Source organism: Puma concolor, chromosome B1 (assembly GCF_028749965.1).
Source record: "Puma concolor isolate L17-30 chromosome B1, mPumCon1.1.hap2, whole genome shotgun sequence".
Lineage (NCBI taxonomy): Eukaryota > Metazoa > Chordata > Mammalia > Carnivora > Felidae > Puma > Puma concolor.
The window spans coordinates 38,772,383-38,789,833 of NC_141670.1; the positions used below are offsets into that span (position 1 = coordinate 38,772,383).

The following is a 17,451-nucleotide window of genomic DNA, read 5'->3' on the forward strand; positions in this document are numbered from 1 at the left end:
ACATTAAGAGAACTATTTACCACAATAAAGTGGGATTTATTCCTCAGCAAATTTATTCCATTTCCACAAATCAATCAACGTGTTACATCGTAAGAACCACATGATCCTCTTAATAGATGCAGAAAAAACATTTGACAAATACAGCATCTTTTCTTGACAAAAACACTCAAGAAAAGAGGGACAGAAGGAACATACCTCAAGATCTTAAAGGCCATATATGAAATACCCACAACTATATCATCCTCAATGGGGAAAAACCTAGAGCTTTCCCCCTAAGCTCAGGAACACAACAGGGATGTCCACTCTCACCATTGTTGTTCCACACAGTGTTGAAGTCCTACCCTCAATAATCAGACAACAAAAAGAAATAAAAGGCATCCAAATCAGCAGGGAGGAAGTCAAACTTTCACTTTTCACAGAGAACATGATACTCTATGTGAAAAACCTGAAAGACTCCACCAAAAAACTGCAAGAACTGATACTTGAATCCAGCAAAGTCAGAGCATATAAAATTAACATACAGAAATTGGTTGTATTTCTATACACTAATAATGAAGCTGCAGAAAGCGAAATAGAAAAATCAATCCCACTTCCCACTGCAGTGGAAACCATAAAATATCTAGGAATAACCAAATAACCCTAACCAAAGGGGTAGAAGATCTGTACACTGAAAACTATAGAAAGCTTATGAAAGAAATTGAAGAAGACACAAAAAAATGGAAAAAAAAACATTTCATGCCAATGGATTGGAACAACAAATATTGTTAAAATGTCAAAACTACCTCAAGAAATCTACATATTCAATGCAATCCTTATCGAAATAACACCAGCATTATTCACAGACATACAACAAAGAATTCTAAAATTTGTATGGGATTAGAAAAAACCCTGAATTGCTAAAGTAATGTTGAAACAGAAAACCAGGGACACCTGGGTGACTCATTCAGTTAAGCAAATGAATTTGGCTCAGATCATGACCTCGGCTCAGATCATGACCTCACAGTTCATGAGTTTGAGCCTTGAATTGGCTAAGCATGAGCCCTGGTTTGGGTGAGCTGAAGCCCTACTTCAGGTGAGCTCCACTTGTCTTTCTACCTCTCGCTTACTTGCATCCTCTTGTGATAAAGAATAAATAAATATATAAATACATAAATAAATAAATAGCTTTTAAAAAAAGTAAAAGAAAGAAAACCAAAGCTGGAGGCTTCACAATTTTGGATCTCAAGCTGTACTACAAAGCTGTAACTGTCAAGACAGTATGGTTCTGGCACAAAAACAGATACACAGAACTACTGGTATTTTGATAGGGAATTCATTGAATCTGTAGATTGAATTGAGCCATTGTTTACAAGTAACAATTCTTCCAATCCGTGAGCATTCCATATCTTATTTGTGTCATTCAATTTCTTTTATCTACGTTTTATAGTTTTCAGAGTACAGATCTTTCCTCTTCTTGGTTACATTTATTCATAGGTATTTTATTTTAGTCTTTTTAATGCAATTGCAAATGGGAGTTTTTGAAATAATTTTTCTCTTTCTGGTAGTTTACTAGTATATAGAAACACAATGGATTTTTTGTATATTAATTTTGTATCCTACAACTTTTCTGAACTCATTTATTGGATCCAGTAGTGCTTTGGTGGAGTCTTTAGTGTTTTCTATATTTGCTATCATGTCAATCTGCAAAAAGTGATAGTTTTACTTCTTTCTTACCAAGTAAGATGCCTTTTGTTTTCCTCATCTGATTGTTGTGTCTAATACTGTGTAGAATAAAAGTGGCAAGACTGAGAATCCTTGTCTTCTTCCTGATCTTAGAGGCAAAGCTTTCAGCCTCTTACCACTGAGTACCACGTCAATTGTTTGTCAGTATTTGTTATATATGGCCTTTATAAAGTTGAGGGTATATTTCCTACTTAACCACTTTGTTGGAAGTTTTCATCATGAATGGATGTTAACATAAGTTGGAGCATGTCATCACTGCTCAAAATTCTCCAGTGGTTTCTCATCCTTAAAAATCCTTCTCAACCTCAAATCCTCAAAATGGCCTAGAAATAGCAAAGCCTACTCTTTTTAAGAAATGTTTACTTATTTATTTTGAGAGAGAGAGAGAGTGAGCAGGGAAGGGGAGAGAGAGTGAGGGAAACCCAAGCAGGCTCCACACTGTCAGCACAGAGCCTGATGTGGGGCTTTATCCTACAAACCACGAGATCATGACCTGTGCCAAAATCAAAAGTCGGATGCTTAACTGACTGCACCACCCAGGTGCCCTGCAATGCCTACTCTTACTGCTGTTTACTACTTTATTTTTCTCCTTAGTATTTCTCTCAGGCTTATATTTAATGTATAAAGAATGCTGTTCATCTTTTTTCTGCCAGTACTAGAATGCAATCACATGAGGGTAAGGACTTTGCCTTTGCTTACTAATGTATCTCCAGAACAGAGAACACATAGTATACACTGAATATATGTTAAATGTATGAATGGAAAGAGGGAATAAATATGAAAAAATAAATTTTCTCAATAAAATCTCACTTACTTTGAGCTCCTAATATGGAAAATCCTATAAAAATAAAAATGATACGTATATAAACATAGAAGTAGATGTCTGATGAATTCCTAAGTCAGTAACCCCTAGGGACATACTTAAATCTTCAGTGTTCTACCATTCCCATGTTTTCCACAAAAACACTAAGGCACAGGGCTGACCCTGTGGAGCAGTACTGAGACTCATGAGCCTCTACTCAGCAAAGACTTGTGCATATTCTCCCCATGTCCACATTTACTTGACCATGGCTGTCATGTTGACATGCAGGGCAAACCCTGCACTGTGCAATGGCAGGCAGGTTGCTATGCTTAAAACAGGGGTTGTCTCTTTCCCTCCCTCTGCAAAGAAAAAAAATAGTTTGTGTGATATTTTTGAGGTTCTTAAAACATAGACATATTTTCTGAGCATCTCATATAGCAGTAAATGAAGACCCAATTTTTACTACCCACTTTGAGCTCACTAAATAAAGTGAGAAATGGGATCACTATGTGGTTCTTTATTTGGATAGTTACTAGATCTCATTCTGACATGAAGAGCAGCTTCTACTTTGACCTTCTAACAAAAGCATCCATTATAAAAAAAAGGAGTTTTCAATGGTCATTTATATCTGAATTCTCCTGCCTGATCATTCTTACATGTAACTTACATGTAACATATCAGGATCATATTTACCTGTGGGTAACTACTTTGATACTAAATGAAGAAATTAGACTCCATAGGTCTGAGAGTAGTATCCTTGTCAACATTAATACAGGAGGTAATCTGCTGTTGACAGTAAATAATAACAATATTAAAATTTTATACCCTCACTCTGACATAATGTTCATAACCAGAAGGTAAAAAAGGGAAGAAACAACAGAAAACTGAATGTTTTAATATAATTTCATGCCACAAAGTAATCCTTATGCAAGAGTTAATATACTTCAGGTAGGGCAAGTTGAAAATGAGATGGGATATATGGGGTGCCTGGATGGCTCAACTGGTTAAGAGTCCGACACTTGATTTCTGCTCAGGTCATGATCTCATAGTTTGTATGATCCACTGAGCCCTATGACTGGCTCTGTGCTGGCAGCGTGAAGAGCCTGACTGGGATTCTCTCTCTCCTTCTCTCTCTGCCCCTCCCCTGCTTTTGTGCATGCTCTCTCTCAAAACAAACAAATAAAAAAGTTTTAAAAAGTCTAAAAAAATGAGATGGGATACAAAAACTGAGTGAGAAGCCCTGTGGCAGTGAAAAGACTAGTCTTGGGGTCAGGTGGACTGCTGCTGACACTGACACTAACTAATAAGTATGGCATTTTTTAATTTTCCTAAATTATTATTCACTCTTTGTTATGTAGCACTTTCAGGTATGTTTCTTTCATTAAGAAGGGCAAAGAAATTTTGAGAATAAGAAGATGTACCTCAGGGACAGTTTGCTGCCTTTGGCCAAGTTACTAAAATTTTTGTCTTACTTTATGCTGATTCATTCTCAGATAACTTCTAAGAAATTTCTAGGCAATATGCTCAGCTTCTGTCCTTAGGAATTCTCCAACAGTGTGAATAGATTAGCTATCAAAATAATTTGAGATGGGATTTTATCAAATACAAGTCCAATAGCTACTCCCTACAGAAAAGCATCTACACATTGTTTTTGTGACTTTGTCTATTCAGTAAGCTCTCTCCTTTCATTTTATTCTTAAGATTTGCTATTTTCATGAAGACTTCTGTGACCATCAACAACCAAACAAAATTCATATGATTAATGGCTACTTTTTCTACAAAAACAAAGTTCTTTTTTCAGTCTGTAACCTCCTGATGACTTTTTTTTATTGTTTGCTATATTAGCTTATTAAACAGTTTGTCTTGGGGCGCCTGGGTGGCGCAGTCGGTTAAGCATCCGACTTCAGCCAGGTCACGATCTCGCGGTCCTTGAGTTCAAGCCCCGCGTTGGGCTCTGGGCTGATGGCTCAGAGCCTGGAGCCTGTTTCCGATTTTGTGTCTCCCTCTCTCTCTGCCCCTCCCCCGTTCATGCTCTGTCTCTCTCTGTCCCAAAAATAAATAAACATTGAAAAAAAAAATTAAAAAAAAACAGTTTGTCTTTTAATTTTTTTACCATTTATTCATTTTTGAGAGTGAGAGAGACACAGCATGAGCATGGGAGGGGCAGAGAGAGAGAGAGGGAAACATAGAATCTGAGGCAGGTTCCAGGCTCTGAAATGTCAGCACAGAGCCTGATGCGGGGCTCCAACCCACAGACCACAAGATCATGACCTGAGCTGAAGTTGGATGCTTAGACAACTGAGCCACCCAGGCGCCCCTAAACAGTTGGTTTTTAATTACCTATAACAATACTTCCCAGTGTGTGGAAAACAATATCCCTTTTCACTAGCAGCAATGTCTACTAGGGAGGAATGAAAAATATCATGTCTAAGGGAAGCAAGCTGTTGCTTAGGTTGAATGTTAACTGCTTTCTAAAAGAAACAAAAACAAAACAAAACAAAACAAAAACCCAAGTATTGATTTTATTTGAAAAGAAGTTTAATCAGATCCACATATAAATTTACATGTATCTGATCAAACAGTTTATGTTCTCTTGAGCTCTGCATACCATTTATTTCATTTAACAGTACACTGTCTCCTTTTGATTTCTGATACATGAATACAGCAGTAACAATCTGAATGAAAATAACACTGTGCTGGAAATTTTAACTTAATACTGCCTTTTACATTCGGACCTCACTGCTCTAGCAATCAAATCCTGAACACATTTTCTCCTGACATTTCCCTTTCTCACGCAGGAAGGGTAAAAGGCCATTTTAAAATGACATGAGGAGAAAATCAATAATGTCATGTACATAGCAAAACACTACTAGATTTTTACAATGAAAAGCAAATAAACTAAAAACTAAAAACAAGCAAACAATGCAAGAAGGAACTCTTGAAGTAACTGCTTTTCAAATAAATACTGTTCATCTCTACTTTTCATTCTATGGAATTATGGTAGAATTGATTTGAAGAGACTTTCTCCTTGAAAAGCTGGCTCATCAACTACTAACTGCTAACTTAAGACAGCAATTACATTCAAGACAGCTTTCTGTAAGTTCTTATCTGAAAGCTATGCTAGGACTTAACATTTTAAAAAAATAAATTTTAAAAAGAATTTTTTCCCTATGTTACTCCCATATTAGGCTTTAGCATGTAGTGGTAACCCACTGCCTAAATATAGCAAATACACACATTTCAATTTGTATAGTTTGTATTTGTGGCTTTCTGGGAAAATGTGAGGAAACTTGAATTCCATTTTCCATTTCAGTCTACTGTTTGGCTCTATTGTTCTCTAAATGGAATTTGTGACTTCTATTTCAAAAAATTTTAAAACAAAAAGCTTGCTTTTATATAATAATAAGTGGAAGAGGTCAGAGGGCTTTAATATAGACAAAAAGGACTGGATTTATAGAGCTTCATTGTCTCCATTCTTTTGCTCTTGGGCCTCCCAGCCCAGATATTCCTATGGCATTTCATCTTTGCCAGGTGGTAACTCAGCCCTAATACACTGCTTCTAAAGAGTTCTTCCGTGGGTCATTTAGAAAGAAAGGAGAGCTGAATGGCCATCATTGGACCCTCTCCTACCTTCTGGTCCTGCTACTGCCCTCCTCAGGGCCCACCTGGCTTCCAGGAATGAGAGGGCGGATCCCCTGTACTGCTTTTTATTTTTGCAGGACAACAACTCCATCTTTGGTGGAAAAGAAAAACACTTGGGTTGTTAAGGAGAATATACCTTAATTCCTTGATTTCTGCTGAGAAATAATTTTTAAAACACTGCTACCTCTCTCTTTCTTTGTTTATCTAGCTCTCAAACCCTTTCTATAAGTTCAGTCTGTATTAGTACACAGATTTCTCTTTTTAAAAAATTTAACTCAAAATTCTTAATTTAAAAGCCCAAAAACTTACTTAGAAAATAGTACACATTTTATTTTCTCTGTGGAATATTTAAGAAGTGTTTAGTTCCAATTGTTTAGTTCCAATCCACCAATGGGGCAATCACACAGAGAACTGTCATCCACAAGCCTTCTGGCTCTGGGGGCTCCAGTTATGCCTATTCCCAATGGCTCTACACAACTTGGCCTAGTGTGAGGGATTTGACAGCAGACAAGTATAAAGTTAACTGTAAAAGAAAATTCACTCCGGGTTAATGGGATTAAAATGTTTGCTTTAGGGGTGGCTGGGTCGCTCAGTCGGTTAAGTGCCTGACTTGGGCTCAGGTCATGATCTCACAGCACATGGGTTTGAGCCCTGCATCAGGCTCTGTGCTGACAGCTCAGAGCCTGGAGCCTGCTTCAGATTCTGTCTCTCCCTCTTTCTCTGCTCTCCCCCATTCATGCTCTGTCTCTCAAAAATGAAATTAAAAAGTTAAAAAATATTAAAATGTTTGCTTTAAAAAATGGAAAAGATATTTTCTTTTGAAACACAGGGATATGATGTCAAATTTCTACAAACTCAAGGTAAGTAATTTGAGCTAGAGATTTATCTGGACAAATAATTAAATTTAACTCTTGTGGAATAAAAGTTTGTCTCTTGGGATGCCTGGGTGGCTTAGTTGGCTCAGCATCTGACTTCAGCTCAGGTCATGATCTTAGAGTTTGTAAGTTTGAGCCCCGCATCGGCTCTGTGCTGTCAGCTCCGAGCCCACTTTGGATCCTGTCTCGCTCTCCCTCTGCCCCTCTGTAACTTGTGCTTTCTCATTGTCTCTAAAATAAATAAAAACATTAAAAGAAAAGTTTGTCCCTCTTGTCCCTCACCAAACTTTTCCATAAGGAGCTCACATCTAAAACAAAAGTTTAGTCTGTTATGGCGACATTTTTATAAGTCATGCTGTTAATCTTTTGGTTTATATTTTGTTTATACTTCTGCTTATATTGGAATTCCCTAAAGTCATACAAGGTAACCCTCAGCAGCACATTCCCAGAGTCTTCACTACAACTTGTTTGCTAGACTCACAGCTCCAAAAAGGGTCATAGGGAAACAGAGTCAGTCTTTCCAGGAAACATTTAAAGTAGGTTTGAGGAGGCTTTGAAAGACTTTGGCTTTAAAATACCTTCCCCACTAATCTTCCATGACATTTCATCCCTGAGATTTATTAATTGCCTTTTGAGCTTAAAGTGGTTTTACATATTCTGTATTCTCAGTTCAAATGTCCCTTTAAATGGGAAGTACCATAAGCTACCATCTTACTGGTTCTGTGTCCAATTTTGAGCTTGTCTTGATAAAGCATCTTCCAACCAGTGGAGTCAGAACACCAAGCAACCATACCTTGTTTAAGTCCCTTGCTCCCTCTAGGTCTCAGGTTCCACATAGGCAGAATGAGGGGGTGGGGACACTTTCCAGCTGTAAACCTTCCGGGATTCTCTAAATAGGTGACAGCTACTTAGAAACAACATATATGAAAGAAGACACAATACTGATTCTTGGGAGGAAAAGGTGAACCAGAAAACGGGGAATAGGACACTAAAGGCAAATGGGAAAACCAGCCATGGTTTACTTATTTCACAATTTTGCCAAAGGCCAGACCTGGTCAGGGAAGAAACCTGCTGTAAAAGCACCTTGCACATTCCTTGCTGTGTGTGTGAGCAGAACCTCAAGGAGGAACATAAGTAGACAAATTATTGAGTGTTCCTGAAAAATGTCTATGACACAAGTAGAGCCAATTTCTAGTCTTCCAAAGAATGCTGTGCTGAAAATTCCTATAGCAAACATCTCTTGGCTTGCATATGGTTTTTTTCCTAATATTTCCAGAAAAAATTAAAGAACAGTTTATATTTTCATTATAAGTCTATTGAGTAATTTTTAACTAGAAACACCTACACAATCTCAATAGCCTGTCCAGCACCCCAACTCAAAAGACTCTTCATCTCAGATCAACAACTTAAAATTTAAAACTCTTACATCAAAACCATACATATTCTTCTAGAATATGTTAGGAAGGAGAAGCCAAGTTGGCAGAACAGCATGGAAGTTTTTCTTGCATCTTGCGTTCATGAAATACAGCCAGATCAACACTAAACCATCCTGCACACCTAGAAAACTGATTTGAGGATTAAGCCAACAATCTGCACAATCTGAACCACAGAACTCAGCAGGTATGTGGTGGGGAGAGGTGAACTGGGGGTAGAGTGAAGCCACAGAGGGCAGGGAGTTGTTTTTGCATGTGAAGAGAGGACGGAGTTGGGGGGAGAATATGGGAAATCCCCCCACAAAAAGCAGCTGGAGAGAAAGTGGAAAAGTGGAAACAGCTGCAAGGACTGAACTAAAAAGGGAGAAAGGAGAAAGGAGAGGGTTTAAATTTCATTAAGACTCTATGAATGGGGGGGTGCAAAGACTGAAACTCTGCAGTTCGATACCTGGTGGTGCTCTGGTGAGAAGGACAAATCCTCAGGAGCAGGGTAAAGTCTGGGGGTCTTCAGGACACATGGGGAGAGTCAGTTCCCCTGCTGGGAAGACATCTGGTAGAGGCTGTGTGCCCCCACCCTCCCCGACCAGGTAAAGGCACCAGTGGACCTGGGAAAACAACCACATTCACTGGTACTGGAACAAGGTCATTAAGGGTGAAGCCTGGTGCCAGATGTGTGTTGTGATTTTCCATAATCCCTGAAGTGCTGCTGCCACACGATCACGTGAACATTTTCTGGGGTGGGCTGGCACCCAGCCACAGTCTCTGGGCATCAGCAGCAGCACGGTCCCGCAAATGCTCCTGGGTATGGCTGGCACCCATCCATTACTCAGTGAGACCCTCCCACAGAGGGGCAGAATAGGTCAAAGCTGCAGTCCCTCAGAAGTAAGGGGTTGGGAAAACAGCCACATCTGAGATAAAACTCAGGAGGGAGGTGTTGCCTGGGGCTTGCTCAGGGACAGTGTAAAAGCGGAGAGTGGACAGAAGCTGGAGACAAAGGACAGGTGCACGATTGCTGATTGGGGAGAACAGAGTTCTGATAGCAGAGACTGGGTACCTGGGTGATGCCATTTTCACCTTTCCTGCGCATCCACATACACACCTACAAGTGCCACAACAATCCACCCCAGTAAGCTAAGCAGCACCATCTAGTGGGGAACAGAGCCATTACACTAAGTCCCACCCAACTGGGCCAACCTCGCTCTTCAGGAACACCAAAAGTCTCTCTGCCTGCTTAGTTAATGGATTATAAAGCGCTTCATAGTTTGACTTCTAGGGGAAAATGAAGTAATTTCAATCTTATTTCAGTCTGCTCACTGGTCCATCTATTCAATTTTATTTTCTCTTTTTCATTTCTTTTCTTCTTCTTGAACACAGAAAGAAAAAAAATATTTTTATTTTCAATTTTTATTAAAAATACTTTTAATTTTTTTATGCTATATATTTTTTACTTTTTTGTAAATTTTTCAAATTCTATTTTACTTCCATCATTTCATTTTATTCTATTTCATTGTATTCATTTTTTCAAATTTCCAAATGATTTCCTTCCCCTCCCCACATTTCTCTCTAATCAAGCCCCTGTCAACACCCAGACAAAAACACACCTATGATCTAGCATCATTTATTTGATTTTTGTGTGTGTTTTTAATTTTTTAATTTTAATATTTTTATTTTAATTTTTCTACCTCATTAATTCCTTTTCTTCCTTCAAAATGATGAAATTCATGAATTCACCCCAAAAGAAAAGCAGGAAGGAAATGATAGCCAGGGACTTAACCAACACAGATACAAGAAGATGTCTGAACCAGAATTTAGAATCATAATAATAAGAATACTAGCTGGAGTCTAAAATAGATTAGACACTTTCTGTGGAGATAAAAGAAGTAAAAGCTAGTCAGGATGAAATAAAAAATGTTATAACTGAGCTGCAATCTCAAATGGTTGCCACAGCAGCAAGGATGGATGAGGCAGAGCAGCAAATCAGCGATAAAGAGGACAACCTCACAGAGAATAATGAAACTGAAAAAAAGAGGGAGACTAATGCAAAAGAGCACAATTTAAGAATTAGAGAAATCAGTGACTCCTTAAAAAAGAACAACGTTAGAATCATAGGGGTCCCAGAAGATGAAGACACAGAAAAAGGAGCAGAAGGGTTATGTGAGCAAATCATAGCAGAAAACTTTCCTAACTTGGGGAAAGACACAGATATAAAAATCCAGGAAGCACAGAGGACTCCTATTAGATTCACCAAAAACTGACCATCAACAAGGCATATCATAGTCAAATTCACAAAATACTCAGTCAAGGAGAGACTCATGAAAGCAGCAAGGGGAAAAAAGTCCTTAACCTACAAGGGAAGACAAATCAGGTTTGCAGCAGACCTATCCACAGAAACTTGGCAGGCCAGAAAGGAGTGGCAGATTATATTTAATGTACTAAATTGGAAAAAAATGCAGCAAGAATTCTTTATCCAGCAAGACTGTCATTCAAAATAAGAGGAGGGATTAAAAGTTCCCCAGACAAAAATTAAAGGAGTTTGTGACCACTAAACCAGCCCTGCAAGAATATATAAGGGGGACTCTCTGAGGGGAGAAAAGACATACATACATACATACATACAAAAGCAACAAAGACTAGAAAGGACCAGAGAACACCACCAGAAACTCCAACTCTACAAGCAACATAATGGCAATAAATTCATATCTTTCAGTACTCACTCTAAAGGTCGATGGACTAAATAATACAATCAAAAGACATGGAGTAACAGAATGGGTAAGGAGAAAAGATCCACCTATATGCTGTTTACAAGATACCCACTTTGGACCTAAAGACACCTTCAGATTGAAAGTAAGGAGATGGAGAACCATCTATCATGCTAATTGTCGACAAAAGAAAGCCGGAATAGCCATACTTATATCAGACAATCTAGAATTTAAAATAAAGACTGTAACAAGAGATAAAGAAGGGCATTATATAATAATTATGGGGTCTATCCACCAAGAAGACCTAACAATTGTAAACATTTATGCTCCAAATGTGAAGCACCCAAATATATAAATCAATTAATCACAAACATAAAGAAACTCATTGATAATAACCATAATAGTGGGAGACTTCAACACCCCACTCACAGCAATGGACAGATCATCTAATCAGAAAATCAACAAGGAAACAATGGCTTTGAGTGACACATGGGACCAGATGGACTTAACAGATATATTCAGAACACTTCATCCTAAAGTAGCAGAATATACTTCTTTTCCAGTGCACATGGCATGTTCTCCAGAATAGACCACATACTGGGACACAAAACAGCCCTCAACAAGGACAAAAAGATCGAGATCATACCATACATATTTTCAGACCACAATGCTATGAAACTGGAAATTAACCACAAGAAAAAATTTGGAAAGACAAAAAATACTTGGAAACTAAAGCACATCCTAGTAAAGAATGAATAGGCTAACCAAGAATTAAAGAGGAAATTAAAAAGTGCATGGAAGCCAAGGAAAATGATAACACCACAGCCCCAAACCTCTGGGACACAGCCAACATGTCATAAGAGGGAAGTGTACAACCATTCAGGCCTTCCTAAGTAAGGAAGAATGGTCTCAGATACACAACGTAACCTTACACCTTGAAGAGCTGGAAAAAGAACAGCAAATAAAACCCAAAACACAGCACAAGACAGGAAATAATAAAGATTAGAGTAGAAATCAAAGCTATCAAAATAAAAAAAACAAACAAACACAGAACAGATTAAACCAGAAGCTGGTTCTTTGAAAGAATTAACAAAAGTGATAAGAAAAAGGAAGGACCCAAATAAAATCAAGAATGAAACAGAAGAGATCACAACTAACACAGCAGAAATACAAACAATAATAAGAAAATATTACCAGCAATTATACGCAAATAAAATGGGCAATTTGGAAGAAATGGACAAATTCCTAGAAACATAGACACTACCAAAACGGAAACAGGAAGAAATGGAAAATTTGAACAGACCATACAAGTAAAGGAACAGAATTAGTAATCAAAAAGCTCCCCAAAAAACAAGACTCCAGGGTCAGATGGTTTTCTAGGGGAATTCTACCAAACATTAAGGAAGAGTTAATACCTATTCTCTTGAAAGAGCTGTTCCAAAAAATAGAAATGGAAGGAAAACCTCCAAACTCTTTCTATGAAGCCAGCATTACTTTGATTCCAAAACCAGACAGAGACCCCACTAAAAAGCAGAACAATAGACCAATTTCCCTGATGAACATGGATGCAAAAATCCTGAACAAGATATTAGCCAACTGGATCCAACAACACATTAAAAAAATTATTCACCACGACCAAGGGGTATTTATACCTGGGATGCAGGGCTAGTTCAATATCTGCAAAACAATCAATATAATTGATCACATCAGTATAAGAGAGGACAAGAACCATATGATCCTCTCAATAGGTGCAGAGACAGCATTTGACAAAATACAGCATCCTTCCTTGATAAAAAACCTCAAGAAAGTAGGGATAAAAGGATCATACCTCGAGATCATAAAGACCACATATGATAGACTCAACGTGAATATCATCCTCAATGGGGAAAAACTGAGAGCTTTCCCCCTAAGGTCAGGAACAAAACAGGGGTGTCCACTCTCGCCACTGTTGTTCAACACAGTATTGGAAGTCTTAGCCTCAGCAATCAGACAATACAAAGAAATAAAAGGCATCCAAGTCAGCAGGGGGAGGTCAAACTTTCACTCTTCGCAGATGACATGATACTCTATATGGAAAACCCAAAAGATTCCACCTAAAAACTGCTAGAACTGATCGGTGAAAGCAGTAAAGTTGCAGGATATAAAATCAATGCACAGGTTGCATTCGTATACACCAATAATAAAGCAACAGAAAGAGAAATCAAGGAATTGGTCGCACTTACAACTGCACCAAAACCCATAAAATACCTAGGAATAAATCTAACCAAAGAAGTGAAAAATCTATACACTGAAAACTATAGAAAGCTTATGAAAGAAATTGAAGACACAAAAAAATGGAAAAAGATTCCATGCTCCTAGAGAGGAAGAACAAATATTGTTAAACTGTCGATACTACCCAAAGCAATCTACATATTGAATGTAATCCCTATCAAAATAATGCCAGCATTCTTCACAGAGCTAGAACAAACAACCCTAAAATGTGTATGGAACCAGAAAAGACCCTGAATCATCAAAGCAATCTTGAAAAAGAAAACCAAAGCAGAAGGCATCACAATCCCGGACTTCAAACTGGGTTACAAAGCTGTAATCACCAAGACAGTACATACTGGCACAAAGACACTCGAATCAATGGAACAGAATAGAGAACCCAGAAATGGACCCACAAATGTATGGCCAACTAATCTTTGACAAAGCAGGAAAGAATATCCAATGGAATAAAGACAGTCTCTTCAGCAAGTGGTACTGGGAAAACTCGACAGCGACATGCAGAAGAATGAACCTGGACCACTTTCTTACACCATACACAAAAACAAACTCAACATGGATGAAAGACCTAAATGTAAGACAAGAAGCCATCAAAATCCTCGAAGAGAAAGCAGGCAAAAACCTCTTTGATCTTGGCTGCAGCAACTTCTTACTCAAACGTCTCTGGAGGCAAGGGAAACAAAAGCAAAATTGAACTATTGGGACCTCATGAAAATAAAAAGCTTCTGCACAGCGAAGGAAACAATCAGCAAAACTAAAAGGCAACCGACAGAATGGGAGAAGATATTTACAAATGACATATCAGATAAAGGGTTAGTATCCAAAATCTACAAAGAACTTATCAAACTCAACACCCAAAAAACAAAGAATCCAGTGAAGAAATGGGCAAAAAGCATGAATGGACACTTCTCTAAAGAAGACACCCAGATGGCCAACTGACACATGAAAAACCACCCAACATCATTCATCATAAGGGAAGTACAAATTAAAACCACAATGAGATACCACCTCACACCAGTCAGAATGGCTAAAATGAACAACTCAGTCAACAACAGATACTGATGAAGATGCAGAAAAACAGGATCTCTTTTCCACTGTTGGTGGGAATGCAATCTGGTGCAGCCACTCTGGAAAACAGTATGGAGGTTCCTCAAAACTAAAAAAACAGAACTACCCTACAACCCAGCAATTGCACTACTAGGTATTTATCTGAGGGATCCCAGTGTGCTGTTTTGAAGGGACACATGCACTCCAATGTTTATAGCAACACTATCAACAATAGCCAAAGTATGGAAAGAGCCCAAATGTCCATCAATGGATGAATGGATAAAGAAGATGTGGTATACACACACACACACACACACACACACACACACACACACACACACACAATGGAGTATTACTCGGCAATCAAAAAGAATGAAATCTTGCCATTTGCAACTACATGGATGGAACTGGAGGGTATTAACCTAAGTGACATTAGTCAGAGAAAGACAAATATCATATGGCTTCACTCATATGAGGAATTTAAGAGACAAAAACAGATGAACATAAGGGAAGGGAAACAAAAATAATATAAAAACAGGGAGGCAGACAAAAACATAAGAGACTCTTAGGGGCACTTGGGTGGCTCAGTCGGTTAAGCATCTGACTTCGGCTCAGGTCATGATCTTGCAGTTTGTGGGTTCAAGCCCTGCGTCAGGCTCTGTGCTAACAGTTCAGAGCCTGGAGCCTGTTTCGGATTCTGTGTCTCCTCCTCTCTCTGCCCCTCTCCTGCTCATGCTCTGTCTCTCTCTGTCTCTCAATAATAAATAAATGTTAAAAAAAGACTCTTAAATATGGAGAACAAACAGAAGGTTACTGCAGGGGTTGTGGGAGGGGGGACAGGCTGAAAGAGTTGGGGGTGTTGGGGGCCTACTCCTGAAATCATTGTTGCACTGTATGCTGGCTAACTTGGTGTAAATTGGGTGGGATTAAAAAAAGAATATATTAGGAAAAAAATCTAATGTAGTTAGACAGAGATAAAGTACTCTGGGTAAAAATAAAAAGGGAAAACAAAATACACACCCCATTTCATTGTTCCGATTCCAGAGGTTAGCCCAGGAAAGGATTCAGCACCAGCAGTCAGCAAACTAACAGAAGCAATGGGGAGGGTCATTTACCAAAAAGTCTACAGGAACCAGAAAGGAGGCAATTTACATTGTTTTCATGAAAACTTTCTTTATGAGGGAAATGTATTTGGTTTTCTCCTATCTCAAAAGTTACTGATATGAAAAAGGACACTACAAGGCTATAGGCAACATCATTCATACCAGGTGGGCCTCCTCTTTATTGTATCCCCAATCAGCAGTAATAATCAAAATATTAAACTACTGGTACAGCAATAGGCAAGTGCTAAATCCAAATGGACACCATGTGCAAACCATTGTAAAGCTTTATAGGTGCACAATAGCTGCCTATCAGCTCATTTTCCACTTCTTAAATTAAGCATAATATCTACCTGGGCCTGTTATCAGACTTCCTAATTCCTAACTGACTTTTAAGCAGTTTGCATGGTCAATATATATGCTAACCAGTACAGTAGCCACTAGCCTCAGGTAGCTACAGAACATGTGAAATGTGGTCAATCTGCATTGAGGTATGTCATAAGTAGAAAATATACACTAAATTCTGATGACTTAGTAAGAAAAAAGAATGTAAAATATCTTAATATTTTACACTGATTACATGTTAAAATGATACTATTTTGGATACACTGATTCCACGTGTTTCTCTTAATTTTTAAATGCAGCTATTATAGAATTTAAGATTACATATGTGATTTGCATTATATCTCTATTGCATAGTACTGGTTTAGATCTCCTGAAATCCCCAAATTGAAATATTTTTGTTCTACATTTAACACTCCTGGGGGTCTTCAAGAAAATGAGTTAATCTAACAAACTAATTGGTGTTAATATGTCACTCTCCTCAAACAAGCAGAGTTGGAAGGGAACTCTAGGTTAATTTCATTTCATTTTTATAGCCAGGAAACCGAGCTATAAATGTGTAATACTTATAGAGGATAAATGTATAACAAACACATCAAGGATAAGATTAACACAGCCTCCTAACTCCCAGCCAGTCCTTTTCCCAATTTTACTATTTTATCACTGCATTTGCCCTTACCCTGCAGATAATACATTAACTCAAAGCAGTGATCCTTACCAGGCATGTGGAGGAATAAATACAGGGACAGAGAGTCATTTCAAGTCAGATGGTTGGCTGTTTATTCTCAGGTATGACCCTAGTTGTTTTCATCATCTTTTTAAAATGTGATTCAAAGGATCCTGTTGCTAAGCTTCTCCCTTCAAAAGCATACATCATCATTTACAGATTAAAAGTCAGAGCTTCTTAGCCCTCTTACATCATGTCATAAAAATGCAATTCCAAATGGCATTCCAAGAATTATGTCTCTATTGTTAACTAGATTTGAATGCCTAGAAAACTGCTGATCTTAGGTCTCTAGTTTTTGACTCATAACAGTATCCCACTAAAAAAATAAAATAAAATTCTTAAATTCCCTCAAGAATTCTATTAACCTGCGATATAGCTTTTCAGACCCTGACATATCATCACTTCTGTGATGTTTTCTGTATAGGAGACATCATTACATTCTGGGCTAGACTCAGTTACTAAGACTGAGACTTGCAACTAATATTCTTTAAGTAAGTTAATGGAATTTCTCCCTTGATTTCACTAGGGAGAAAAAGGGTAACAACTGCTGTTATTGTGCTCATATGATCAAGGCCACTTATAAATTAATAACCTGGACCTTTTGTTCCAGGGGTGGATTTGACTTGTGGCAGTTGGCATTGTATTGAGAAATGTCCTTGCACTGCTCCTGTGAGAAGAAAAGTGGTCCATAATGTGAAAATTACTTATCTAATGTTGGCAAATTAAAAATGAGCAATCTGAGGAAACAGAGCTAATTTCAACCTGAGAATTTATTTTAAAAAAAATCTCAAACCACC

General features: G+C 38.0%; 1 protein-coding gene across 18 annotated transcripts in view; it reads right to left on the minus strand.

Annotated features, from left to right (window-relative positions):
- PSD3 (pleckstrin and Sec7 domain containing 3) overlaps positions 1-17,451 on the minus strand; it is an 810,275-nt gene that overhangs the window by 33,491 nt on the left and 759,333 nt on the right. The window contains exon 20 of one of the 18 annotated variants that reach the window (XM_086703520.1): positions 15,506-15,570. The exons of the other annotated variants lie outside the window; for them this stretch is intronic. Coding sequence (XP_086559646.1) covers positions 15,550-15,570 — 21 coding nt within the window. The 3' untranslated portion in view covers positions 15,506-15,549. The remainder of the gene's footprint in view (positions 1-15,505; positions 15,571-17,451) is intronic. 18 annotated transcript variants of the gene reach the window in all.